Here is a 16,603-nt window from a genome sequence, read left to right as displayed (position 1 = left end):
AGATTTTCTCTAATTTTCCCTATATTGATAGCTATCCTACAGCTCTTGCGTTTGTATGTTCACAGACAGGGTAGACAGTTCTTGAACTGAAATGCCTGCAGGAGCTGAGAAGTTAACTCAAACGGTAGTAGTGGCCCTGGCCAGAGTGTAACTGGCAGGAGTGTGCTGAACTGGTGAGCACCGGCCTTATCTAACAGGCCAGCTGCCATTCAGCCAGCCCCTGGCCATTGCTATCATGTAGGAATATGCTTCCAGTATTGCCTTGTCTTTCTTTCTTAAGACAAGTGGATGAAAAAGATCCAGAGAACCAGATTTTTTTCTTTTTGTGAACTCTTTTGATTTGCAAGTTTTGGTACCCTAATTCACATTTTTTAAAAGGCAGTCAAAATAGAACCAACTTATTGGTGAACCAGTTTCAGCCCACAGGCCACCAGTTTGCAACCTCTGCCTTAGTTCATATGATTAGCTCAGACCGATTAAACTGTTTTGGATTCTATCGTAATTCCCAAGAAGGAGACATACTGGCCCACCATGGGACACAAATCTAGCTCTGGCCCAGCCCCCTGGTCTGGTGAGGGGGAACAGAGTCATGTAATACATGCCAGATAATGCTCAACTACCTGACACAAAACTGCTTCTGCCCTTGGTTAATAAGAACATGCCATAGAACATAACTTCTGCCACTCACATGGGATTTCCAAAGTTCAACAGCCCAAAACCAAGAAATCCAGAGACTACTGTACAGAGATTACATATATTTTATAAACCTCAAATTTATGGGCACACAAGACAAAATTTTTCCTTAAGAAAGCCTTAAATTAGCATCAATTAGGTTGCATAATATTATTTATATGTATCAGGTTTTGCCCATGTTTGTCCCCAAAGTAGAGTTTGTAAAATAGTTTATAAAATTCTCTGCTTGTTTTCATGCCCTTAATTTTTTTGCATGTAAACTGTTTTCTTCCTAAGTAGATTGTAATTGAACCCTGAATCAATGGCTTTGCATATATAATGTGCATGAACATTAATAAGTGTTTGTTACTGTTCTTATTTTGAAAAAAAAAATATTTCTCCAAGATACATGATTTAGGATCTTAAAGTAAAAAGATGGTACCAGAGTCTATTTGTGCTGTTTGCCAAATATACCCCTAATTTCGCCCCCCCCCATGATATCCTTAGTAAATGCTGCTTAATGATGGCAGGGATTATATATAGCACCCATATCTCAAAAGTCCACAGAACCTTATAAATTTCATAACATAGCTTTAGTTTTATTAGTAGGGTCAAAGCCTTATAGTGACAAAGTGTTGTACATGAGTATATGAAGCTATAAAAATCACCTAGATCTCTTTGTCATATGTTTTGTCTTTAAGCCCACTCTACCTGTATTCAATTGGAAGAGTGTCCTATTGAATGGAGAAGTTATAGTTTGAAAGGAAACACCAAAAAAAAATGCCAATTATTGGATCTCATATTTTTTCTTTAAAGTCCTCCTCAAATTGATTTCAATCTTAACATCTTGATCAAAGATTGTAGCTTAAAATTGAGACAAAATAAAAAGTGTAAAAAATAAGGAGAACTTTTCTTGATTTGATTTTCAACTAGTCTCCCCTTAGGTACAGAGAAAGGGTGCCCAGATTGAAGAGTCAAAATATACACTGATTCTGAAAATGGGATATTCATTAATCTAATACTAACTTCTTTTCTTAGATCCACCTAGTACAATAGTTGAAAAAAAAGTCCCAAGAATTCCTTAATTTCAAGAGCAATGTGTAAATAACTCCAACAAAAAATTATTAAAAGGTAAAATTTTTTACTTTTGCATTTGTTCAATATAAGGATATTAAGTTTGGCCTTATAATGTTGCTCTTCTATGACTAACTTACCACATGCTCCAGATGCAAATTTACAAATCTTATTTCCAAATAAATGAAGCTTCTTCAGGGATATAAGGTATTTCATCTCTTCTGGAATTTCTTCTAAAAGATTATTTCCCAGATTTAGTACTGTCAACTGTAAACATACATAAATTTAATGAACTCATGTATTATTCACCTTCAAAGAAAAGACCCTGAATAGTCAGAGTAACCTTGAAAAAGAAAAGCAAAGATAGAGGATCACAGTTCCTGACTTTAAGGTATATTACAAAGCTGTAGTGATCAAGATGGTATGGTACTGGCACAAAAACAGACACATAGATCAATAGAACAGAATAGAAAACCCAGAAATGGACCCGCAACCATAAGGTCAACTAATCTTTAACAAAGCAGGAAAGAATATCCAATGGAAAGAAGACAGTCTCTTCAACAAATGGTGCTGGGAAAACTGGACAGCAACATGCAAAAAAAAAAAAAAAAAACTAGACCACATTCTTGCACCATACACAAAAATAAATTCAAAGTGGATGAAAGACCTACATGTGAGACAGGAAACAATCAAAATCCTAGAGGAGTACACAGGCAGCAATCTCTTTGACCTCGGCCAGAGCAGCTCCTTAATAGACATGTCTCCAGAGGCAAGGAAAATAAAAGCAAAAATAAACTATTGGGACTTCATCAAAATAAAAAGCTTCTGCACAGCAAAGTAAACAATCAACAAAACTAAAAGACAGTCTTCAGAATGGGAGAAGATATTTGTAAATGATGTATCTGATAAAGGGTTAGTATCCAAAATATATAAATAATTAATAAAACTCCATACCTAACAAATAATCCAGTTAAAAAATGGGCAGAAGACTTTTTTTTCAAAGAAGACATCCAGATGGCTAATAGATACATGAAAAGATGCTCAACATCAGTCTTCATCAGGGAAATATGAATCAAAACTGCAATGAGATACCATCTCATACCTGTCAGAATGGCTAAAATTAGCAACACAGGAAACAACAGATGTTGGCAAGGATGCAGGGAGAGGGGAATCTGCACTGCTGGTGGGAATGCAAACTGGTGCAGCCACTCTGGAAAACAGTATGGAGGTTCCTCAAAAAGTTAAATATAGTACTACACTAAGACCCAGCAATTGCATTACTAAGTATTTATCCATAGTATGCAAAAATATTGATTCAAAGGGATGCACCCCAATGTTTATAGCAGCACTATCAATAATAACCAATTGTGGAAAGAGCCCAAATGTCCATCACCTGATGAATGGATAAAGAAGATGTGGTGTGTATATATATATATATATATATACATATACATATATATACATATATATGTATATATATATATGGAATGGAATATTATATATATATATATATGGAATGGAATATTATATATACATGGAATGGAATATTATATATATATATATTTATATATATATATATACATATATATATATATATATATGGAATGGAATATCACTCAGCCATCAAAAAGAATGAAATCATGCCATTTTCAACAATGTGGATAGAGCCAGAGAATATTATGCTAAGCAAAATAAGTCAGGAAAAGACAAATACTGTATGATTTCATTCATATGTGGAGTTTAGGAAACAAAACAAATGAACATAGTGGGGGAAAAAGAGAGTGGCAAACCATAAAGCAGACTTTTAGCTATAGAGAACAAATTAACATTTGCTGGAGGGGAGGTGAGCAGGGGGATGGGTTAAATGAGTGATGAGTATTGAAGAGGGTGCTTGTGATGAGCACTGGATGTGGTATCTAAGTGACGAATCACTAAATTCTAAACATGTAACTGATATTACACTGTATGTAAACTAGCTGGAATTGAAATAAATACTTGGAAGAAAAAAATTAAATTTAAAAAAGTCTTTTGGGTATGTTGCATGAAAAATTGAAATAAGTCACAAGAAAAGTGCATGTCAGAATAAAAATATTGGAATAGAAATGAGAAATGTTAGGAAGAATGTGCTGAAAATAATATAGTAATTCAAAACAAGGAAAGGCCAACTAAATTGACTACTATGAAAAATAGCATCATTATTCTTGGTTATTGTTCTATATAAAATTCTTTCTATTCAAAATTTATGTCTGACAATGCCTTACACATATGTGATACCTTACAATTTCAACATTAAAATTATTTTTATATATATTTTAAAAAGGACCTTTGTTGAGATTCATGTAACCTAAGAAAATGTCAGCAAAATCTTAAACAATTATTTCACATACACCTAAAATGAGCTTTATAACTAAAGTTTATTTAATCTTCATGTTCAAACATCTTATGTTAATTAAAGCACAATTTAATTTTTAATTAAACCACTGAACTTTATTAAAATTGTAATGCAAACCATTCCAAAGGCATTTAAAAACACAAATGATTCATTCGTAATTCACTTGAGCATCTCAAAGAGTATCCTAATATTGCGACCCACAGAATCAAAACCTTTAAAAAGTTGGCAAAGGATTTATCAAGATAAGTGTACTCTTAATCCCCTTTATCTGTTTCACCCCCCTCTTATCTTGTAGACTTAATCTTGATGAGCACTGAGAAATATATAGAACTTAAATCAGTATATTATACACCTGAAACTAATATAGCATTGTCTGTTAATTATACTTGAATTAAAAAAGAAAGAACTCCGCAAAGGGGCTAATTTCTTGAAATTAGAAATATGACCCAGGATCTGAGATCCTCCTATCATATAATGACTGATTGGTCAGATGTAGGAAGAACCGCACATAAGAAAGAAAGATACTCCTTGATCTTCTAATCCAATATATCACTGATACAGGATTGGTCCCTAAAAAATTATAATTTTTTTATTTGAGATCTAATTGTAACCTCCAAGATATAAAAAGAGTCTTTTCTTTCACTCCCAAACAGAATTTACCATTCATATTTCAATACCAACTCCTGGTTTCAATACCAGCCTTCAGAGTTTTAATATTAAAAGGTATAAAAAAGGAATCACAGGAGTCTTTAGTCTTTTTTTTTAATTTTTTTTTACATTTATTTATTTTTGAGAGACAGAGAGACAGAGCACAAGTGGGGGAGGGGCAGAGAGAGAGGGAGACACAGAATCTGAAGCAGGCTCCAGGCTCTGAGCCATCAGCACAGAGCCCGACGCGGGGCTCAAACTCACGAACCGTGAGATCATGACCTGAGCCGAAGTCAGACACTCAACCGACTGAGCCACCCAGGCGCCCCTCTTTTTTTTTTTAAAGTAAGTTCTACACCCAAGGTGGGGCTTGAACTAACGATACCGAGATCAAGAGTCACATGCTCTACCGACTGAGCCAGACAGGTGCCCCAGAATCATGGGAGTCTTGACAAATTAATGACTTTAACATAAGACAAGAAAAATAAGAATTTTTAGGCAAATTATGGTTTATATTTCAATATCATCTGGTATTTGATTTGGATGTATGTTAACGATTTAAAGTAATATAAAGCATAGTATATTTACAATGAAATTCCATGTCCTGAGAATTCATGGAAAAGGTTTTGCTTTTATACCTGCCTTCCACTGCAAATGACCATCATATACCATCTTGAAGGCTTTATTCTTTTGTAAAGGTGAAGTTCAAATATATTCATGTAGCCATTCTAGTGGAAAGACTTAATCCAGAGTCTATGCTTATATTACTTTCCTATTGGACTATAACAAATTACCACAAACTTAGCGACTTAAAACAAGGCAAATTTATTATCAGATGAAATGAAATGGGTTTCACTGACCTAAAAACAAAGGGTTGACAGGGCTGCATTTCTTTCTGGAGAAAAGTAGACAGTTATAAATGCAAGTCTAGAATTCTCTGCAGTAGTCAAGACCAGAGGGTGAAATCTGAGCTTTTACCAGGTAAAAGGTATCATGTGGGATGGTAAGAGATCAGTGAGGATGAGGGTGTGAGGAGAGGATTGAGACTAGCAAAGGAGGAGAAGGAATGGCCAGTGAGGTAGACAGGGAGGGTGTGACACCTACAGCGTCTGGTAGAGCAGATCTGCTTTATTGAGACAGTGTTCAGTCTTCAGGAACTGGATTTTTCCTATGGAGGACTTTCTCCTGCATCCTTCTGTGAAGAATTTCCTTTGGTTACTAGGAGACACTTTACCTGGAAATGCCTGGAAGGTTATGCCTCTACTCCATCCTCCTAAGGTGGCGTATATCCCATAATGGATGCAGGGATGTAACAACCAGCCCCTTTGCCTCTGTGGTGCAAGGCATGTTCCAGAACTCTGATGGGATAAGGCTGAGGCTAAATTTCTCCTGAAATCACATCATAACCTTAATTCTTTCCCTGCCCTGTTCTTCTTCCTCACACTTTTACAGGTTTATTCTGAGAGCACAGCTTCAATAAATGACAAAAATCTGTGACTTAGGTTCTCCAACATACGTGGTGTCACAGAAGCCAAGGGGAAAGAAAAGGAAAAGAAAGCTGTTTTTAAAAAGAAGATACAGGTCAGATCCCAAGGGAAAGTTAAGTAAAATAAAAGCATAGAAATAACCACGGGATTTAGCAACATGAAAATCATTAGTGGCCTTCGCAATAGGGGTGAAGTGTTGGGGAAGAAATGCTGATTGAAGTGGGCTATGGAGAAAATGTGAAAAAGTGAAGATAATGGGTAACAGACAATTCTTTTAAGAACTTTTGCTATAAAGGGATCTTAAAAACTTATCAGGGAGTTGTAGGGTTTGTTTCTTCAAAAATAAAAGATAGTATAGCTTATTGATATGCTGATGGAAATAATTCTGCAGAGAATGAGAAACTAATGATATAAGGAGAGGGATCATTGCAGGATCAAAATCTTTTAGAAAGTGAAGGGCACCTGGCAGGCTCAGTTCGTAGAACATACGATTCCTGATCTCAGGATGGTGAGTTCAAGCCCCACATTGGGTGTGGAGCCTACTTTAAAAAAAAAATCCTTTAGAAAATGAGAAAGGATGTGATCCAGAGTACATGTGGGTCCTGGCCCTGCATAAGAGTAAGGACTCTTCACCAAGGTTGTATGAAGGAAGGTGGAGAAGGTACATGCAGATCAGGGCCATGGATGGATTGGGTGATAAAATAGGAGGGAGTTCCTGACTGACAGTATCTATTTTTTCAATGAAATATGAAACAAAACCATCTGCTTGGAGGAGGAGATGTAACGAGGTTTGAGGAAATGTAATTTTGAAGAGCAATCTGAGCCAATGTGGTAGGGTAGCTGTGAAAATCACAGCCGGTTTTCTGATTGAACAGCTCCAAAGATGATATAAAAGGGATAGATGACCCAGGAAAAGTCACCTGCTTTGGAGGACACATTAAATACATGGCCGTTTGGCTAGAAAAGGCTACCGTGTGAAATTCCGAGCTCCACACCAAAACTGTGACATGAAAACCTCAAGATTTAAAGGATTCCAGTGTTAACATTAAGATGGAGTGAATGGAACTGGAATTATTCTTGATAGAGTAGGGTAACTAAAAGAAGATCTGGTTATGACCTTTAAATTCATAAAGGTATCTGAAAGACTGTGGGGTTACACTCTGTCATCAGAACAAATATGTCAGAAGTTCAGCCTAGATTACATAAATTATACAGAAGTTCCAGAGACACTATAACAGGACTGAATTACCTGTGACAAACACCTCAAGACCCAACCTAAATGCTCTATTAACTCAATCATATTTATTATGTGTCTATTATGTGCATGGTGTTTTGAGTGCTAGAGTGACAAGGACACCCACGGTCCCTCTCTCATAGTGCTTATATGTTGGGAAGCGAGACAGGCAACAAATAAGTAAACAAGTAATTTCTGTTAGTGTTAAGGGCTTCATATAAAGGAAAAAAAACAGGATAATGGGTTGGAAAGTACTCAAGGCCAGATTGGGTCATAAGAGAAGACTTCCCTGAGAAAGTGATGTTTGAGCCAAGCTAACTGGGATTTCTTGACAAGTTGTTTGAGGTGAGGTAGTTGAGATACCTTGACAAGACTGTTCCAAATGGTATTCAATTCACAAAGGGTTTCAAAAATACCAGGCACCCAGGGGTGCCTGGGTGGCTCAGTCAGTTAAGCACCGACTTTGGCTGAGGTCATGATCCCTTTTCAATGACGTTTTCAGGGAAGAGAAAAATGTTGGCCACAGAATAATGACTTTCTGTTAAATTGTCAATTTTGATGGGAAAAAAATTTTTGTTTCTAGTGATAATGTGTTTCAGGATTCTGTTTCCATTAAACTATCACTATACCTTAGTTCTCCAATTATTGTAATAGGTTTTTGTATTTACTGGTCCCCCTTGGCATAAACCATCTTCTCCAGGAAGCCACCTTCCTTTTGTAGTTTTATAGCACTGTGTGCTTGCTTGCTTGCTTTCTTGTTTTTATTTTTTTTTAATGTTTATTTATTTTTGAGAGAGACAGAGAGGGAGAGACAGAGGGTGAGCAGGGGAGGGGCAGAGAGAGACAGAGACACAGAATTCAAGGCAGGCTCCAGGCTCTGTGCTGTCAGCACAGAGCCCAACACGAGACTCAAACTCATGAGCCATGAGATCATGACCTGAGCCAAAGTCAGAAACTTAACTGACTGAGCCACCAAGGCACCCCAAGCGCACTACGTACTTTCTATGACCAATTATTATCTTCTGCTCTGTGTTGTAGTGATTCATGTATATGTTATACCTTTACTATTAAGTTGGAAATTTTGCAATGACAGGGTCTCTTTGTGTTCATCTAGCATTCAAAGAACAGTGGCTGAGATAGAATAGCTTCTCAATAAACATTAGTTGAATGCTGCCTGCTTAGATCATTTCTGCAAGCTAATGGTTCATACTGTGGGTGGAATACTCATATGGCTCTATGTCATGTTTTTTTATTTCAAAATCAAGTATCTGTTGAGCTCAATCAGCTCCAATCTTCCCATCTTGATTTACTTTCTTCTAAGGGGTTGCCTGCTTTCCTTATTCTAGCCATCTGCTCATTTTCACTAGCCCCTATACTCATTTCAATGTAAGACCTATCATATGTATGCCTAGAACTTATACCAGGAAACTTCTCCTAACATTTGATTATACTGTGCTTGTAGCTATTAATTACCACTGGAGAACTTTGTGCTATTTATTGTGTCTTTCAATTGTTTATTTGATGTTTAAAATGATATCTATGACTAACTTGGATAAAAACATTTTTAGAAGTGTAAAAAAACTGAGTTCAAATGTCCATTTTATCTGGACATCTTTTTGAACTAAATCATGCTTGATGATACCACTTTGGAATAAGCTGTTCGATCACTTGCCTATAACATGTATACATATATGTTTGATCTAGTATGTGATTATTAATCCTTAAATTCCTTAAGGACAGTGAATGTTCCCATTTGCTATACCTAAGTAGTACATAGTATAATGTTAAGTTCTGTAAGCTCTTTAATAAAAATAATGTAACCAAATTAATGAGAGAAGAAGACTAACAGGATTTTTACATTTTTTACTAGCGTGTATATGGCCAAGGCCTATCAGGGAGGGTGGCATTATGGCTCACTCTGCTAATTCTTATAAATGCTTTTTTTTTTAAAGGAATCTGTGGCATCTTTAAAACCACAGTTTAACACAATTGCCAAATGCTTCTTCTAAGTCCAGCTATTTCTGAAAGAATTTGTTTATTTGAATAAGTTTACAGATTTCAAAACTATTATTTAATTTCACAGAAACTTCTTAGTACACAATGTCAGATTTCTCAAAACAATTGTAATTTCATTGGAAAGAGAGGCAAAAGTTCTAAGGTCCAGCATGGCATCTAATCTCTAGAGATTCCTGCAACCTTTAAGCCCTGTCCCCTTAGAGCCCAGGGTTAAATCCAGTGTCATGGAATGGGCAAGTCCTATTCACTCAGTGTAAGAAGGGCTCTCTGATTAGCATTTATACTAAAATCATTAACAAAGAATTACCTGTTAGCATCCTGTCAGAAGCTTCTTAAGGAAAGAATACAGAGGAAACAGACAAGAGTTTCAAACTGTCAGAAAAGGGGAATTACAGCACAAAACTGACATTCAATTAAAAATGTAAAACCTGAAGTATTTGGAAGAATGGAGCGTTTGGATATCTGAGGGTAAGGGCTAAAATTTTCTAAGTAACCAGTAGGGTAAGGCATTCTATACAAGGTAATGTTAATACCTTATATTTAGGTACCTTTAGGGTAGGAGCTAAAACTTTCTAAGTAACCAGTATGAAGGCACTCTATACAAGGTAATGTTAATAGCAACCTTAGGCACTAAGAATAATGAAGCGTGTTTTAGAGATGAGACAAGCAGGGCACAGAGATAATGTGAGTTGTTTCACATCACCCAGCCAGCAAGTGAGAAAAGAGGCTTAGTCTCTTCTAGAGGCTGACTGCTTCGAGCAGAGGATGCTGAAGTTCCAGAAAGGGTGTAAGAGGCTTAACACAGGCTTGGGCAAAGAAGCAGATGCAAAGGAAGAGTAAAGAAGCTTGGAGAGAAGGAACTCCTAGGTGCCTCTGTACCTGGACAGATACAGGAAAGCAGGATAATCAATCTCTGTTTGATAGAAAAGCCAGGCTTAGAAAACAGAAGCATTACCTATTGATGGAAGAAGAAGAGATTTCCAGTGGATAAGGACAGAAGAAAGGATAGCACTGCTGACCAACAGGACAGATGACATCAGCTCCCTCTGTTCTACTAAGCTTAGAGAGTGAGACCCAGAACACCCAAGGAGGGAGAGAGGGGAGTCCTTGCTTGTGCCATCCCTCCTGTGTTCCTCTGCATAACCCATCCTCCAGGTCTTAACTCCGTTGCACTTCTCAGGACCACCTTCTCTTAATTTTCTAAATAGAGATGCTCCTAGCACAGTATAATTCTCCCTCATGGGACTTTTCACAATAGTAATTTTACATCTGTCTGTATTTTTGGTTGCCTTTCCCACTAAACCTGAGAATTGGGACACATGAGTGTTTTTGTTCCTTTCTTTGTTGCCCAAATCCAGCACGATGCCTCATCCACTGCAGGCACACATAACTATTTGCTGAACATCGGAAGGAAGGACCGATAGAAGGAAGCAAGCTAGTAAGCGAGGGAGGGAGGGTCGGAGGCAGAAAGGAAGTTGATTGTGTTAGGGGTCATCAAGGAGGACAGTGAAAATAGAAAAAGGAGAGACCAGGAACACAATAACAAATTTACAAACTACCCAACTCTGCTTAGGGTTGGCCTTATTTACTGTCAATTGTTTATGGTCAAATAAGAAATTTTGGTAGACCGTATCTTTGTTCTGGGCAGCCACACACGTGAGCCTCATAAAGGAGTATTACTGTACTGCCATTGGACCTTATGATGCATGTCAACACTGCTACACACAATTAGAGATGATGGCTATTTGTTTCTCTGGGGATTTTGAAACTATGACTGATTTACCTATGAGGGAACTTTGTTCCTAGATGATGCCATAATTATGGTAACACTGTGTTTGGTTAAGCTGAACTCGGAAAATGGCTTCCATCCCATTCCACTCAAGTCTACATTATATGGTTTACTAGGTGCCAGGCACTAGGAACAAGACAAGGTCACCGCCCTCAAGAGTTATAAAATGCTTCTTTGAAAATTGTTGATATCCCAGCACTTCATCAGTCACAGACCAAATGCACTCACCATAAATTATAGGGCATCAACTCATATTTTTCATGTCATTAGAAATGATTAAAATTTTCCAGTTTCACTAGTCAAATAAGCAAAGAAAGAAGAAATACGATCTATATTTTCTAAAGAAACTCCTCCCACTTTACCCTTGTTGCCAGTTACACTATAATGGTAATACTAATTATAATAGCAACTATAACTTACTTGAAAAGTTCCTACGCACCAGGCCTTGAGCTTCACATATGTTAACATTCAACTTAATCCTCAAACAAGGAGATAGGGTCCATGTGTTTTTCACATTTATATTCTTGTAACCAGCACAGACACAAGAAGATGAATGGTAAATATTTGTTAAACAAACATATACGTAAACAAATGGAAAGTGGGGACAATCCATGTAGCATTCAAACCTGCAATTTTTAGGCAACCCAGTTTTAGTTTAGTTATAGTTTAGTTTTAGTTTAGTTTAGTTGTAGTTTCTACTACAAATTGAACACCACACCCTGGTAAATTTCACACTAAATATATAAATAATGAACCTGTACAGCTGAAAGCAACCTTGAAAGAGACCTCATTTTATAGATGTAGTCACTGATTGAGTGACCTCAACAAGTGACTTAACCTCTTACCAAGCCATACATGTTATTTAACAATATGAGGATAGTAACTTCCTTGAAGAGGAACGGAATTCCTAGCGTTGTGCCTGGCTCTCAAGAAATGATTTATGTTGTTATTCTATTCGATAGCATTTTATGGGTGCTGAAATTTAAAAGTATTATTTTTTTTTCAGGAACTTAAAAAATATCAAGACTATTTTCATGTTTTTTATTTTGTAGAAAATATGACCAAAAATCAGAATACTGGGGCAAAGTGGACTTCCTACGATGATAAAATAAAAAGGCTAGTCCAAAAAGCAAGCACAGTATAGACCCCCTCAAAAATGTGGTAGGGAGATACTTTCAATAATTACTAATAAAAGGTAGGCTCTGAAGCAATACAAGAAAGAGTTCAAACTAACTTTTGAAAAATGCATTCAGGGGTTTTGTAGAAAATGGTTAGAAGAAAAATTCTGACTTAGAACTGTGACATACATATCACCAGGTTATAAAGATCACAAGGACACTTTGTGGCTTAGATCGTTCCTCAACATTTGGGCTTGAATTCCACGACATGCCCTGCCTGCCTTCTCTGCTGTGTTCTTCTCCTTAGTACTGATCATTGCCTCACGTCCTGTTTGTTTTGCTTGTTTGTTTCTTACAGCCCTTCTGGTTGGAACGGAAGCTCCATGAAGGCAGGGGTTTTCACCTATTGCTGAATCACCAGTTCCGAGCACCTGACACACAGATGGTGCTCAATACTTCTGCATGGACTGAGTAAATGAAGGCAGAAATTGAGACCCACGGGGATTAAGCTCCTTTTATTTAGCCGGTAAGTGGCTGCACCCTTTAAGATATCCAAGGCTCCCAAATGCTCCTCCAGGGCCAGCAGCCCCTCTTACCTCTCTTCTTTTCAGAAACTATCGTCTGTCCTTGCTGTTAGAAATCGTGGGAATAACTATGCAGTATTTCTGAACCGTATGAACAATCTATATCTTTTGAAGGTATCTAGCACATTTTATTCGAGCTACTTCTAGAACTCCCATTATAAAGGGGAGATTGAAGGGTGCCTGGGTAGCTTATTTGGTTGAGCGTCTGACTCTTGGTTTCAGCTGGGGTCATGGTCTCAGGGTTCATGGGTTTGAGCCCACATTGGGCTCCTGTGCTGGCAGCTTGAAGCCTGCTTAAGGTCCTCTCTCCCTCTCTCAGCCCCTCCCGCACTCGCTCGCTCATACAGGTGCATGTGCTCTTGCTCTCAAGTAAATAAATAAATAAACTTAAGAAAAATAAAGGAGAGATTGATTTTTTTCAAAATTCCACAACCGTGGAGACTCGATCTGAGAAAACTGCTAACTCATGAATAGCTAAACAATGGCATTAGCCTGAATCTGACTTGTATAGTGCTTTAAAGGTTGACTGCAATAGGGGTGCCTGGGCGGTTCAGTTAAGCACCCAACTCTTGATTTCAGCTCAGGTCATGATCAGTAAGGAAGTAAATAAATAAATAAATAAACAAACAAACTTAAAAAAAAAAAAAAGAAATACAAAGGAGACCACAAGAAACCTAATTTCTAAGGACTGAGTTTTGCCAGCTCCCTATTTAAGGAAATTGTGAGTTAACAGAAGTCAAAATTTTAGAGGCTCTCATAAATAAAAGGATAAGGAGGTACGTACTGGGAGAGCCACAAGAAGACAAAGTAATGATAATCAGACCCAGGCTTTTTTTTCCTGAGGAAATGTATTTTACAGTCTGTAATTTTTAACTAAACAACTATTAACCAAACATGAAGGAAGAATACATGTTTTCAGATACACAAGAGTTCAAAAAATTAAATTACCACATACCCAGACTCGGATGGTATCTGCAGACTTAACTTCTACAAAATAACAAGGGAAACCAAGAAAGAGGAACATATGGGCCACAGGACACAGTGGGTCCAATTCAGGAGAACCGCAAAGGGATGCCCTAGACTGACAGTATCCAGTGAACCTGTGTAGTAATCAGCTTAGACTGGGGCAGGAGAATGGAGGCTCCTGGAGGGAAGACACTCAAGGAAAAAGCATATTTGATAAAATATGCAACATAATCAAGTTTGAAAGAAAATGAGGCCACAACAAAGGCAAAAGACACAAGAATGAAAGAAAGGCAATTGGAAACTCCAAGGGAGCAAAAATGGTATATGAGGAAGAAGGTATGATCATAATACATTAATTGATTCTGTGTGAATGATATTTAATTATTAATGACACATATTTTAGAAGTTTAGAATTCTCCAAGAGACAGAGATTTAACCACAGTTATAACTGACTATACTGTAAACGCTCTACATGTTATCAAAGTAACAAGTTTAGGGGCACCTGGATGACTCAGTCAGTTAAACATCTGACTCTTGATTTTGGCTCAGGTCATGGTTTATGAGTTCGAGCCCCACATTGGGCTCTGTGCTAACAGTGAGGAGCCTGCTTGGGATTCCCTCTCTCCCCCTACCCCGCTTGCTCTCTGTCTCTCAAAATAAATAAATAAACCTTAAAAAAAATTTTAAAGTAACAAGTTTAAAATTTTTGGTGGGGAAGAGGGAAGGAGAGCTGACGATGGAGTAGAGATGCTAACATTGTCATCTTACAAATGGGGACTAAAAAGAGACTGTAGTTGGGAAAAGCAGAAATGAAGGTGCAGTAATATTAAGTTTAAAAGATAGCTATGGAGAAACTAAATATGTTGTATTTGGAAGAATGAAGAATAATGATATCTAAAATGCACAAATCAAGGGGAAAAAAAGATGAGTGAGAAATGGTTATATATGGAGATCAGAATTGGAGATGGGGGAGAGTGGGACAGAAGGTAGTAGCTCTTTCTTACAGGGTTTTGTGGTTTTTGATTATTTTCAAACAATGCACTGGGTTACTTTAATGGAAAAAAAACAATCAAGTAGGGGGGAGAAAATTAGCTCATGGCTCAGTCAAATCCTAAATTCTTCTGTATATAAACTCCTCTCTCCTATCAGAAAAGTCCAAATCCTCATCCTATAACCATATATATGCACTTCTGGAAATTATCATTAAAGGGAGGAGTTTGTGAATATTACTCTTATTTTTGGCAAAGACTCAACCACAGATTGCAAGTTCAAATGATTTTATGAGCCTAAAAGGAAATGAGGTAGGTAAGAAAATAGACAGTTTTTTTGTCTTTTGTTTGTTTGTTTGTTTGTTTTGTAACTCTGAACTCAGAACTAGTGAACTGCAATGACTTTACTGTTTATAGGTTCTTTTAGTGCTTGGTAACAGTTTAGAAGTGAGAAAAAGAAAACCACAAGTTAATATCCCTTGCTTTCTCCCAACCTCAAGATTTCTAGCAGCTGAAGTTTCACATTGTTGGGCAGAAATATTTAACACGAGCATCTGGGATTCATTCATGTCAACTGTTGCTCTTTAAGAAGGGTATTCTTTATTTAAAATACTAACCTTCTCTAAAAGACTGCTTCAGAAGAAATGAATGTCTCCTCCTTCCCATTCCCTGCCAGCACTCCCATTTCAAAGTTCAGCCTGCTCTAGGAAATTGAAAAGGAACCCCTTTCCTACAACCCCAAAGCCTCTTCCTTCGATATGCAAAAGCTTCAAGATAGTCCCCAAGGTGAACAACATCTCTGGGATCCTCAACCTCACTTCCAGATGGAGCCCCCAAGGTAGACAAGCAGATCCAGTTTCCCAACCCTTTTCCAGATGACAGCCTCCAGAAAGATGAGTGTGTCAGAGATCTAATCCTCTGATTCCAGATGTGGGCCAAAGAGCACATGAATAAGTTGAAACATCTTCTCCCCTACCATATGTAATCCCCTAAGGGAGAAAGCTTTTTGATGCCTCTCCAATAACACTCCACAGTAAGTCTCCCCAGAGCTACGTCTCCAGAGATCAAAGCCTTATTTTTCTTTCACCTCTTTTCTCTCTTCCTGTTTTCCAACCTCAGTCCAAAAAGATATGCTATTTATTCCTCACCTGGGTCAAGGTGCTTATCTCTGAGCACACCTTGGAAATTCGGTTATTCTGAAGGTTTAAGGTCTTGAGGCCAGGCAGTTTATCTAATGATGAGGGCATCTTTGTAATCTTCTTCCCACTCAAGGTAACAATCTTAGTATTTTTACCACCTTTCAGTGCCCTTACTAACATCTTTTCAGTCATGGCCTTAGAAAAGAAATAGAAAAGGGAGAAGGTAATCACTAGGGATTAAGTTACTTATTGTGCATATTTAGAACCTCTAATGACAGAATTAGGGTGTCATGGAAACAAAAACATTCTGAGATGTACCATGTTGAAGACGGGAGACATCAGATAGTTTCCTGTGTAAAAGGTATGGATAGGAAATAGCTGACTCTTCATTTAAAGCAGTTAATGTATAAGATGAGCCTACGATACCTTATGCCAGAGACATGGATGTTATCAGACTAATGAAATCACATCAAAAGGACACAGAAATCAACTTCT

At 37.4% G+C, this 16,603-nt stretch overlaps 1 protein-coding gene across 3 annotated transcripts in view; it reads right to left on the bottom strand.

The window, feature by feature from the left end:
• LRRC69 (leucine rich repeat containing 69) overlaps positions 1 to 16,368 on the bottom strand; it is a 79,665-nt gene extending 63,297 nt beyond the window's left edge. The window contains exons 1-3 of one of the 3 annotated variants that reach the window (XM_045050140.1): positions 16,118 to 16,249; positions 11,733 to 11,938; positions 1,887 to 2,013 (exon numbers count right to left, since the gene is read on the bottom strand). In XM_045050140.1, coding sequence (XP_044906075.1) covers positions 1,887 to 2,013; positions 11,733 to 11,780 — 175 coding nt within the window. In that variant the 5' untranslated portion in view covers positions 11,781 to 11,938; positions 16,118 to 16,249. Of the gene's footprint in view, positions 1 to 1,886; positions 2,014 to 11,732; positions 11,939 to 16,117 lie in introns of all 3 variants that reach the window. The other 2 variants (XM_045050141.1, XM_003999963.5) reach the window with 2 other exon arrangements.
• Between the last annotated feature and the right edge of the window lie 235 nt (positions 16,369 to 16,603).

The sequence above is a fragment of the Felis catus genome, chromosome F2 (assembly GCF_018350175.1).
Source record: "Felis catus isolate Fca126 chromosome F2, F.catus_Fca126_mat1.0, whole genome shotgun sequence".
Lineage (NCBI taxonomy): Eukaryota > Metazoa > Chordata > Mammalia > Carnivora > Felidae > Felis > Felis catus.
The sequence above is the reverse complement of the archived record's forward strand: the minus strand, read 5'-3'. Positions and strand labels throughout refer to the sequence as shown.